This window comes from Myxocyprinus asiaticus, chromosome 20 (genome assembly GCF_019703515.2).
Source record: "Myxocyprinus asiaticus isolate MX2 ecotype Aquarium Trade chromosome 20, UBuf_Myxa_2, whole genome shotgun sequence".
NCBI lineage: Eukaryota > Metazoa > Chordata > Actinopteri > Cypriniformes > Catostomidae > Myxocyprinus > Myxocyprinus asiaticus.
This window is the reverse complement of record NC_059363.1, coordinates 44,253,443-44,266,201: the sequence shown is the minus strand read 5'-3', so window position 1 is coordinate 44,266,201 and position 12,759 is coordinate 44,253,443. Positions and strand designations below refer to the sequence as shown.

The 12,759-nt window shown below is 36.1% G+C and overlaps 1 protein-coding gene across 3 annotated transcripts in view; it reads right to left on the bottom strand.

The window, feature by feature from the left end:
• The window catches only part of LOC127410931 (myelin transcription factor 1-like protein), a 177,671-nt gene that overhangs the window by 41,177 nt on the left and 123,735 nt on the right, over nt 1–12,759 (bottom strand). For all 3 annotated transcript variants that reach the window (XM_051646191.1, XM_051646193.1, XM_051646192.1), the window contains 4 exons: nt 9,699–9,789; nt 7,616–7,723; nt 6,561–6,778; nt 749–1,011 (listed from right to left, as the gene is read on the bottom strand). In XM_051646191.1, coding sequence (XP_051502151.1) covers nt 749–1,011; nt 6,561–6,778; nt 7,616–7,723; nt 9,699–9,789 — 680 coding nt within the window. The remainder of the gene's footprint in view (nt 1–748; nt 1,012–6,560; nt 6,779–7,615; nt 7,724–9,698; nt 9,790–12,759) is intronic.

Below are 12,759 nucleotides of genomic sequence, written 5' to 3'. Positions count from 1 at the left end.
CTTGACCAATCATCATATAGAGAAGCCGGGCTTCTTAAACATATCGATTGAAAGCCGAATGTCCAATAGGCAAATACAGATCCAATACAAATAGCTCAAAAGAAGCTCCCATAGATACCAGAGTAGCACGATGTCTGGGCAGGACCCAAAATGGTGTTTAGAGCCTCTCGCCCAATCAACATGGATCTTTTGCATCTTGATTTGAATAGTACAGGTATGTGCCATAGACTCTTATTAAAAGCATGGCTTCAATGAGGCTCTGCGTCCACAGACATCATTGGACATATTCATGTGAATGTTTAAAGTGTTACTTGAACAAATAGTGCAATAGTGATGTGTGGTATTTTACACTTGTATTTGCTAAAATATTAAAATGCATAAAGAGTAATATGTAATCTACATAGATTATTTGTCCATATTAAAGTCATTGCCACATTTCTGTGCTTCCCATGTAGTCTTAAAGCAGTCGCCACTGGTGTGTGCACATATCAAACGAGGGGCGAAAAAAACAGAAGGGGTGCCCTATCCTCATGCATCTCTGTCATTCACATTATTGATTGCATTTGTTAACATCTCATAATCTGCTTGGCTCTTGAGAGCAGTGATACCACAACAGACAGAGAGAACAACAGAACGACAGACAGCGTAATGACTTGTGCTTGTGCTGAACCCCCATAAGGCTATGAAGAGTGAACACGTCTCAAGAAGTGGCAATAGACTCACAGACACTCAGGCAGTGTGTGCGTACCTGTGTGCAGATGTCAAGGGTTTTGCCGCTCAGGCTCTGTGGCATCTCCCTGCAGCGGGTGGAGAGATTGAGTATGGCAGTAGCAGCCATATGCGCTGCCTCTATGTCATGTGTGTAGTCAAAGCTGCTCTTGCTGCAGGTGCTGCTGGCACTGCTCTCCGCTCCTCTAGCTCCACCTCCACCACAGCTCAGACTGCTGCTGCTGGGCCCGTAACTGCTGCTAGTGCTGCTCGCCGAACTCGAGCTCTTACAGTAGCGCTTCACTGATGAGACAAACAGAGCCGTGACGTTAACATATGGCATTTATACTTGGACCAAGGGGTATATCACAAAATTACAATTAATATCACAAAATACATATTAATATATTTAAAAAAAATAATTTAATAAAAAGAAATCTGTTAGCCACTTTAAAGTAATAAATTTAAAGGAATATTCCGGGTTCAATACATGTTAATCTCAATCAACAGCATTTGTAGCATAATGTTGATTACCACAAAAAAATTTTTCGACTCATCCCTGCTTTTAAAGAAAAGCAAAAATGGAGGTTACAGTGAAGCACTTAACTTCACGGGGTTGAAGGCAGAAATATGATGCTTATAATTTTATAAAAGATTTTACATTAATTCTTCTGATAAATCTCATGTATTATTTGAGCTGTAAAGTTGTTTAAATCGTCATTTTTGCAGTCATTTTAGGGTTTTACGGTTAGCTGACATTATATCGTCATGGCAATGAAGTTGTAAAATTGGCTATAACTTTACACAGAAAAGATTAGTAAGAGATTCTATTACACTAAAATCATGTTAACACGAATATTGTTTATATCTTGTTGTTATACTTTTGAAATAGTGAGCATTTACATGTTTATGATTTTTCCCCATTCACTTCCATTGTACGTGTCTCACTGGTGCACTTTTTGTTTGTGTCATCTTGGACTTACAGTGACACCTAGTGGTGTGGATGCAACATCATTCAAAGTGAATAATCTTCAGTTACAGATGCCATTGTAGAAAATCACTATTCACAATCAGCCATGATTAATTTAATCCAAGAGTGAAAGTGTCCAATAACAAGATGGTTACTGAGATTCAGCTGGTCATGTGATTCTAAAATGGTAGGCCCCATGAGGGCGCCCCTGCCCCATGTAGAATAAAACAGCTTTTATAAGGTTACTGATATGACTAGAGTCCTCATCTCATGTGTGTGGTCATGATTTGATACATATATTTCAAAATTACAATTCATTTCTTTAGGAGTGAAACTTTTTTAATAAGGAAAAAGTTACCGAGGGCGCCTTTAAAGAAAAGGAGGGATGAGTCAATATTTTGCCACAAATGCTGTCGATTTTCGATAGTTACAGTTGGCAACGCGTCATACCCGGGGGTGTGGTTTAGTGTGGGGGAAAGCAAAGCCTTGTTACCATAGTTACTCGTACATTCCTATGAGGAAAACGGGGAGAAATATCTGACAAATTTGGATATTTTAACAAAGAAAAATATGATGAAAAGCTGTTGTGTAGTTTTTTGCACTCCAAACAATGCCAAAAAACCCAAAACAGATTTTTTTATTGCCCGCCAACTGACAGAAATAGAAGCCCAAAAGAAGAACACTGTGGCTGCAGTCCACCATATGCTGGACAAGTGCTTTAATGTATTTGGGAAACATCCGAGTGGATTCAAGACTAAATCTATTATCATATTATCACCACAGCGGTTCCAGCAGAGACATAATGATGAGCTAACACCAGAAAACAAGACAAGATACATGAGAAAACTTGAAGTGATCGGAGTGGAGTGCTGCTTATTGTTTTTCATGCTTTAATCAGTCAAACATTTCTAAGGGGATGTATTTCTCTGTAAGTTCGGTTTGGCGAAGTGTATAGTAAATGGTGTTTCTGGTAAAGTTGCTGTGAAATGTGAAATTTGAGATATTTTATGTGTACAGTCATTTCATTAATCATCAATCATATTAAAAGGTATAAATTAAAACATTTAAGATACCAATTGAATGACAAAATATTAACGTGACTTAACTTCTGTCTTGGGTGGCTTGGCACTGCTAAGAAATTACTTTATGGCTCAACAGCTTGTAGCGGCAGTGCTATTGTTTAGGCTTTTATTTCTGTAAGTTGGCGGGCAATAAAAAATCAGTTTTGGGTTTTTTGGCATTGTTTGAAGTGCAAAAAACTACACAACAGCTTTTCGTCATGTTTTTGTTGTTAAAATAGCCAAATCTATCAGATATTTCTCCCCGTTTTCCTCATAGGAATGTATGAGTAACTATGGTAACTGCGCTTTGATTTCCCCCACGAGTGGGCGGGGCCTCCTTGCCGACTGTGTCTGTTGAACCCAAAATATTCCTTAAATTGAAAGTTAGTAGCTGTAATCTGATTACAAGAATTTAAAATGTACTGCGCTACACTACTTTTTGAAAGAAAAAAACAACTACTAAAAAGTAGTAAGATTACAGTAACTAATTACTAGGGATGTGCCCTAAGCCGAATAATGATTTCAAAACAAATAATGGATTCATCAGAATAATATAAAAAAATATTCGTATGACTGATTATCCAAGAGGCACAAGGATAAAGCGACATTTTAAATAAACATACAAAATTACAAAGAATTTATAAATCTGTGCAGCCAATATTTCTAAAGTGTAAACCTGATGAATGAAAATGTGCACGTTGTGATTTCAGATCGAATGGGCGCGGTCTCGACTCCATTTGCAGTCTCTGTTAATTGTGTGCATCTGGAGCTTATCAAGTGTAACATTAAGATATGACATCATATACACTTTCCACTTCTTGAAATGTCTATGGTAATGTATCACACGATTCCCATCTATTCATTTACATAGTCTAAACCTGAGCCCGTTTTTAAATTCCTGAACTGAAGTGATGATTTCACATCGGAGCTCATCGATCCATCTTTTAAAGTTGACCACATTTAATTCCACATCAGCGATTAAGGAAATTATCTGGTTAAGACTTTATTCCGAAAAAAAAAAAAAGTTAAAATGCTCCATAAAGGTTTAAATGCTCCATAGTGTATTCATCTATTCAGAATATTCCTCCTTATGTAAAATGAAGAAACTGAAACATGCTCCATCTTTTTTTTTTTCTTCTTTAAACTGTGCTACCTCTGTTTAGGCGCTATATAAATTTAACATTATTATTATTATTATTAGGGCCCAAGCACTGAAAGTGGGGACGTGAAAGGGGGGCTCTGTAGTGCCCCCTTTAAAATGGCACCACCAGCTGGCAGCAGGAAGTATGGCACTTTTAACAGACTTTGAAATATGTTTAAATGAATTGCTTCAAAATTCTTTAGAATAATGTCAAGACACTGCTGATGTAAATTTGTAAAGGGATATATCTTAAATACTGTTGCCATGGCAAGGCATTCATTGTTATTATTCCTTACTTCCTATATTTGGGTTTTTGTTTTTGAGGGACTTGGCATGCTTAAAATTTCATGAAATTTTGTACACAAATCAGAGTCATTAGCCATTAGGTCTGGGCAAAAGTTCACGCATGGGCTCTGTAGCACTCCCTTTAAAATGGGCGTGTAAGACTGCCTCTTTAGCACCCCCATTTTCACCTACAGTTTCACCAAAATTGGTACATATATAGGTCTCTATCAAGCCAGACAACTTTCATAATTATAGTTATTAGCTCCGCCCAACAGGAAGTCGGCCATTTTGGATTTTTTGTATATTGCAGTCTCTGAACTTTTAGATACTCCTCCCAGGGGATTAATGAGACTGTCACCACATTTAGACAATATTATTTTTGTATTGTATTTTTACTTGTAAATGATGTAATGCAACATTTATGCATCAACAGGTATGTATATTTGATTAACTCTGCCCCCTAACCCAAACCCCAAGCCTAAATCTAAACATCAGTTAAGTAAACATGTAATTTAAGAGCAAAGATGCAACCTCCGAATCACCCTCATCATTGTTTATTCACCAGAACCCATAACTCGAAGGTGTCACCAGATGGAGAGGTTATCACATTTGAATTGATTGTCAGTAATTTGGCAGATTAGGGTCGATTTCAGGGTACATGAACATTCGGAAGCTACATGTCGATTTCCTGTGTTGAACGATTACATACTGTACATTCCCCCCAAAATCAGTGCAAAAATAAATAAATAACAATCGACTGGGTCTGCAGACGACTAGCTGAAGTATTTCACGTGGTCAAGTAGTAATCTACTATTCTTTTTCCTTGTTGAAGGGGCTCAGTTGTCACATCCCTTTAGTATGAATCTATTATTATGAGGAAATTATAAATGATGGTGTGTGGTAAGGGAGCTTTAGGTGAGAGAGAAAGAGAGAGCTGCTCTCTCTGCAGTTTGACAAAAGACACAATGAGACACAACCACCAGCTGGGCATCAAAGTGGCATCTCCCTGTGGGCATCCTGCTGCCATCGCTCTCTCATTCTCACTCTCTCTTTCTATTTCCCTTTTCACTCCCCCCCCCCCCACCATCTTCTCCCCCTCAGTCTGGTCATTAAAGCATGGTCGGGGATCTCACACTTATCTGCACAGAATTGCAATTAGCAGCAGCCCAAATCCAGACTTAATTTGACTCAGCCGCATCATTCATCATGCATCTGCCTCCAGATCATTTCCATATATTTCCATACCTCTGGAATATAGGGAAGGATGATCTCGAAGGCATTTCTAAAAGGGTTTAGTTCCGGGCCCACCATTCATCTTGGCGTATAATGTTATTGTGTAGATTGTCAGTGGTTTAATATACAACTGTGAAGAAAACGGCTTAGCTTGTATTAGCTTTCTCAGACCTTATTGTAGTTAAAGGAATAGTTCACACAAAAATAAAAATTCCTACTGTTCCCATCTGTTCTTCACACAAAGCAATTGTATAGTTGGAATATAGCCCATGAGTTGTATGGATTACTTTTATGATTCTTTTATGGCACTTTTCATCCTTTTTGGAGCTTGACAGCCCCTTGTCACTGTCAGCTTCCATTGTTTGGAAAAGATCAGCTTGGATATTCTGGTAAATATCTTTTTTGTGTGTGTGTGTGTGTGTGTGCAAGTCACATTGGTTTGGTACAACATGATGGTGAGTAATGATGTTGGCAGAATTTTTTTTTATTTTATTTTTTTTGCGTGAACTAATCCTTGTTCAAGAGTTCCAGTAGTGATGATAATTATTAGGGCTGTCAATTGAATTTAATCGAAAAAAATGTATTTGAATTCATTACGTGATATGCCGATTAATTAATCAAACTAATTGCAATTAATCACATTTATCAATATTTACTGAGAAATGCTCCTGAATAAGACTATTCAATATACAGTAATACATAAAATAATGACAGTCCTACAGTCCACGATAAACTATTTTGCATCTATTCATCTAGCTGTTTGAGTTAGACTTATTATAAGGACTATTCTAACTTTGTAAATCCATGTACACATGCGTCATAAGAACGCTTTTGGAGTGTCTTACTTTGGTTGTGTACAGTAGCATCTCAATTGTTTTCAGTATCTCACGCCATGAACACAGCGTTTTAAAGTTAAACATGTGTGACTGCACTCTGCTGACTGCAACTCGCAAAAACATAAAGGTGTTTCAGGCTTGAATTGCTCCGATGGTAGGACAATTACTTATTACATTAAGGTGGCATGAATAATTGCATTTTTTTTCATATTTATTTTTTATATAATTAATCAATCATCAAACATTAATGTGGTAAATCGACAGCCCTATTAATTATACATATTCAGCTATGTCAGTAAGCAGATATGTGAGTGTTCAGGTGTTACCATCATCACTTTTGGGGAGTGCGTCTCGACTGTGGAGTTTGGGTGCAGCGGTGTGTCGTTTGCTGTAGACGTTGTGGTTGCCGTAGTTGTTGTATTCAAAGCTGGTTTTGGAGTATTTCTCCAACTCTTTGGCTAGGTTGGAGCGTGGGGTTGTCGTGGGGACGTTGTTTTTATAGCCATACTGTGGAATCTCCAACTGCTTCACAAAGCACATCGGCCTAGAACAGAGACAAGCAGCAGTTTATGATGCGTCATATGTCCGTCCTGAGCCTTCGAATAAATGCCATGATTAATGAATTTCAAATGGAAACTTCAAACATGCACTTCAAACATGGGAGTGTAGATAATAACATATTTTAGGAACAACGCACAGGAAATTTTACGCAATTTTGAGGCTCATATTGGACCACGTGTGATAAGTATCTCTTGGAATTTCTTTTTTAAAAGATATTCAGATACTAGTAATTAACCACATTCACAACTCCTTTATATGCCTAATGTAAAACTAAACCAATGTAGTTAACCCATAAGGTGGTCATGAATTAATAAAGTATTTTCAGTCCAAGATAAAACTCTGTGACGGACAATAAATAACTAATGATGAATGTTAAAAATTTTAATTAAAACTGTACATTTTAAATGTAAATGCAGCTTCTACAGTATTCCATTATTGCTCTGGGATCACTGGGAATTGAAGGAATGTTCCAGGTTCAGTACAAGTTAAGCTCAGTCGATAGCATTTGTAGCATGTTGATTACCACAGAAAATAATTTTAACTCGCTCCTGAATTATTTAACAAAAGGCAAAAATTGAGGTTACAAGAAGGGGCTTAGAATGAAAGTGAATGGGGCCAGTCTGTAAATGTTAAAATACACACTTTTTCAAAAGTATAGTCACAAGACAAACATTTAATGTGTTAACATGACTTTAGTGTGATAAAATTACTGTTGGACATGATTATATTGTGATAAAACCTGGAATCCTAAAGGTTTTATTTGAAACTTTAAATTTTGGGTTTTAAATTTATATTCTGACCTCTCTGATGTGTTTGTTACCTGAGCACTCGGTCTGAAGCCTGGCTGGATTTGGTTCCATCACAGGATGGGTGTTTCTCGTGGAATTTGGCCAGTTTCTCTGCAGCTGCTATTGGGCACCCTGACAGGCTGAAAGAAACAAAAGAAAGTTTATTATATGAAATTATACATTTCTTTTTATTATAATTATTATTATTATTATTATTATTTTTTTACCTTAGATTCACTTATGATGTTAGTAAAGTTTTGCACCAAAAGTGCAAAGTTCTAATTTATATTTGAATGTTTTTACCCTCTCTTTGACCCTTAAGGCCAAAGTATACTTCAAGTGACCACGTTGCGGATCGCTCCGTGTACAGTATGCATGATGTAAATTTTGTCATAATCCAGGCCAGATTTTCTCGACTCGCAGACGCTGTCATCATCTGTGCACATCGTCGGCGCATGCGCCGGCCATTGACTCTACTAAAAGTAGTGAGCCACGTTACTTCACATGTTATAAATGCTTAATAACACTTACTCAACATCAGTAACCTATGAAAATGTACCTCAATGAAAAGTGGACACATGAAGAATTTATTACGGTGTTACCAACATTAGAAAACATGTGTGTATAAAGTTTAGTATGGTTGTAATGGTTGGTATTAGTAATGGTCATCAGGCTTAATTATGTGATATATATGCTGCGAATGAGCGTGAAGAGCTGAAAAGTGTTTTTGCAGAGGACTTTAGGTAAGTAGGACTTGTTAAAACCATTCTTTTGACATCAATGTGACAGGGAAAGTGACAACACAAGTGAGTCAAGACATTACAGTAATGAATATAAACACAAAGCGGACTGTAGCAGTGACAATCCGTCCTTTTAATCTCACAAAAAATTTTTCTTCTTCTTTTTTTTTTTTTTTTTGCTGCATTGTGACATAGATCATGAATTAGGGCATTTTATATTATATATATTTTATATTTATATTTTCTGTTTACATTGTTTAATATAAGTATGAATAAGTGTATTTATTAAGCAATTATAACATGTAAGCTAAAATGCTCACTATTTGGCAAGTATCGCATGAATGTCACCCTTTTTGATCATGTAGTTATAACTGCATATAAATGATTTACAATACATTTGTAAATGACTTATTAGTCATTTATGAACCCCTTTATAAACCTTTAATAAAGGGAACATTAATGTAAAGTGTTATCAAATCATGTGTATAGTACCATGAGCTCTGGGAAAAGAGACATGAAAGGCTGTTGTAGGTGTGGTATGATAATGAGTGTGTGTGTGAGTGTCAGTTTAGTGTCCATGACATGAAGCAAGCTGCCAGGTTGCTACTGGGCCGCAGGAAATGTATTTTCACTCTTGCGATTACAAGTGAGGTGAATGTGTGTGTGTGTGTGTGTGTGTGTGTGTAATGTGTGGCGTGTGGTTCAGGGGTCTACTGCGGGCGTCTGGAGCATGCGTCTCCCCTGGTGGGGTGTCAGCGAGGTGTTAATGGCTGACGTGGCCTACAGCATCTGCTGAGAGCATTACTGTGGCACATTACTGCAACTCAATCCCAAAATATCAGGGTGAAGAGGACGATGCAAAACTCATTTCAACAGCCCGATAAAATCCACATGCTGAACTTTCCACAGAATGAATGTGATGCTTATAAAGGTGCTTACGAGAGAATAAGCATTTGTAGTAGCCTATACTTCATATCGGCAGTGAGCAGATTTTTTGGAAAAGAGAAACACACACTATTAATATCAGATTACTGTGCAACTGTTAAATGAATGAATGTCATCCTGTGCTGACATCAGAAGCTTAAAGGTGAAGTGAGTAATTATTGCGCCACTAATGGCACCAAAAAATAACGACTGTTTTTAAACAGGTTTGCCAAACACTCCTACCGTCCCTTCCATCCTGTCTTGCCATTGGTCGGACTGGTCAAATTAGTCAAATCCCTAACCTTAAGTATGAGCAATAGTAATATTAAGCAAGCAACACTTATAAATATAGATAATGTGAAAGGAAAGAAATGTAAGCTGCATTTTAGACAAGTATGCACTATGTTTATAATAAATCTCAGTTGTTTCTCTCAGACAGATGGGAACTCACCTCCTGTGCGAGTTTCTGTTGCTGTTGACATGACCCCGGCCCGTGCAGCCAGGCGTAGGGCACTTAAGAACATTCTCATACATTGCAAGAACTTGACAGCAGGCGAGAGAAACAGGGTTGAAGATTTGGAGTTAGAGGCCCACAGTTAGTCATCTGCATTAGTGTGAAACACTCTTCATTATCACCAACACACTCAGAATTATACACATCAAACAGCAGCATGCAAAGAACTGCTAATGGAAGAACAGTCGCATGCGCATGCACCATGCAGTGTGAGACTGTGCACAAATAAGATATGAGCATTCTATTCTATTCTATTCTATTCTATTCTATTTTCATTACCTTATTACATTTCCTGTCAGTACTTCTACAGTATTATATTGAGTCGGTTCTAGTCTGTCTTTCTATTCTAATTCCACTATCTTATTAGATTCCCTGTCACTACTTTCTATTCTATTCTAATCTATTCTATTCTATTTTCATTACCTTATTAGATTCCCTGTTAGTACTTATATTCTATTCAGTCTGGTCTAGTATATGATGTCTTTTCTATTCTAATTCCACAGTTTTATTAGATTCCCTGTCACTACTTCTATTCTATTCTATTCTATTCTATTCTATTCTATTCTATTCTAATCTAATTGCATTACCTTATTAGATTCTCTATTAGTACTTATATTCTATTCAGTCTGTCCTAGTTTATGATTTATTTTCTATCCTTATTCCACAATCTTATTAGATTCCCTGTCGCTGCTTCTATTCTATTCTATTGTATTCTATTATAATTCCATTATCTTATCAGATTAACTGTAACTACTTCTATTCTATTAAATCCTGTCTGTTCTATTATATGATGTCTATTCTATTGTTTTCTATTCAATTCTGTCTGTTCTATTATATGATGTCCAATCTATTCTATTCTAATTTCATTATTTTGCAAGATTCCCTGTTACTACTTCTATTCTATTATAATGTATTATGTCTGTTTTATTCTATGATGTGTATTCTATTCTGTTCTATTCTGTTATCTGTGTATTTTATTATATAAAGTCGATTTAATTCTATTCTATTCTACTCTATTCTATTCTAATCTAATTCCACTGTTATTAGATTTATTGTTACTGCTTCTATTCCATTCTATTCTATTCTATGTCTGTTTTATTCTATGATGTACATTCTATTTTGTTCTATTTTAATTCCACAATATTATTAGATTCCCTGTCACTACTTTTATTATATTATTTTTATATTATGTTCAGATTTATGTCTAATCTATTCTGTTCTATTCAGTTGTTCTATCTGTTTGATATTGTTCTATTATGTCTATTCTATTTTATTCTCTGTCTATTTTATTCTGTCTATTCTATTCTATTTTATTATAATATATTTCTTTTCTTTTCTATGATGTCTATTCTATTCTAATTCCAATATGAAATTAGATTTCTTGTTACTGCTTCTATTCCATTCTATTCTATTCTCTGTCTGTTATATTCTGATGTACATTCTATTTTGTTCTATTGTAATTCCACTATATTATTAGATTCCCTGTCACTACTTCTATTCTATTGTTTTTATATTATGTTAAATGTTATGTCTAATCTATTCTGTTCTATTCAATTGTTCTGTCTGTTTGATATTGTTTTATTATTTCTATTCTATTTTATTCTCTGTCTATTCTATTCTATATCTGTTCTTTTCTATGATGTCTATTCTGTTCTGTTCTAATTCCTCATTAGATTCCATTACTACTTCTATTCTATTCTATTCTATTGGGTTTTTTTACATTCTGTTCTATTATATTCTGCTTTGTTATTCTGTTTTGTTCTACTGTAATTCCTCTTTATTATTAGATTCCCTGTTACTAATTCTATTCTATTTTATTGTTTTTTTATATTTTGTTGATTGTTTTGTGTAATATATTTAGATAAATTCTATTGTTCTGTCTGTCTGATATTGTTTTATTATGGACTATTCTATTTTATTCTCTGTCAATTTTATTCTATGATGTCTATTCTATTCTGATTCCTCTTTCTTATTAGATTCCCTATTTCTATTCTATTCTATTCTATTCTATTCTATTCTATTCTATTCTATTCTATATCTGTTCTTTTCTATGATGTCTATTCTGTTCTGTTCTAATTCCTCATTAGATTCCCTGTTACTACTTATAATCTATTCTATTCTATTCTGTTCTCTCATTGGATTCCCTGTTACTAACTTGAAGATGTTTGAAAGTCAAATCTGATGCTTCGTTGAACATGTCAGCGTGGTCAGTTGTGAATAATGCAGATAGACTCTGATGCTGATTTCATTCTGATCATCTGCTGAAGCTGTCAGCTGAAGTTGCCTCATGCATCCAGTCATGTGCTGTTAGCTGGTGTGGCTGTTGATTATTTCAGTGATGTATTTGTCTGTCGTTTGCAGTAGAAACATGTCAGCAATCAATGAAATCACAGCAGACAGCACCAACACTACATCTCTCACATGTGAAACTGTATTATTCCTTACTCTGTTATTAGTCTTTAAATAGCCTTTTCTTTGTGTTCTCCAGAACAGTCCATGAGTGTCTAAACTCCCTGCTGACAGCAATCAGATTAATGATCAATAGTGCCCAGCAGTAAGGTGGCAGGGGAGTGTGTGGAGGGGGCGAGAAGACCAGTGCTCTACCCGAGCTCATCTTCATCATTATCACCTCCTTAATCCCTTCACCATCTTCAACATTCTCTGACATATTCATTACTGAGCGGCAGGCGGGGTCTGCTACCTCAGCTGACTTAGTGCACGAAACACCTCGCCAGGCACTTTGAGACATGTCTGTGTGTGAACTAGATGATTGGTACTTCCCTGTTCAAAACTCACAGCCATGATGCTAAGGTATTGCGGCTGGGCATTGCTATTCAGTTGCCAAGATGTTCTTAGTGGTATTCCTATGCGGTTGCTAAGGTGTTGTGTCTATTTGCTAGGGTGCTCTAGGTGATTGCTTACTGGCTAAAGAAAAAGAGCCCACCCCCCAAGACTCTATGATATTCTGATCTCTAGATCATACCGGGATTATTTCAGT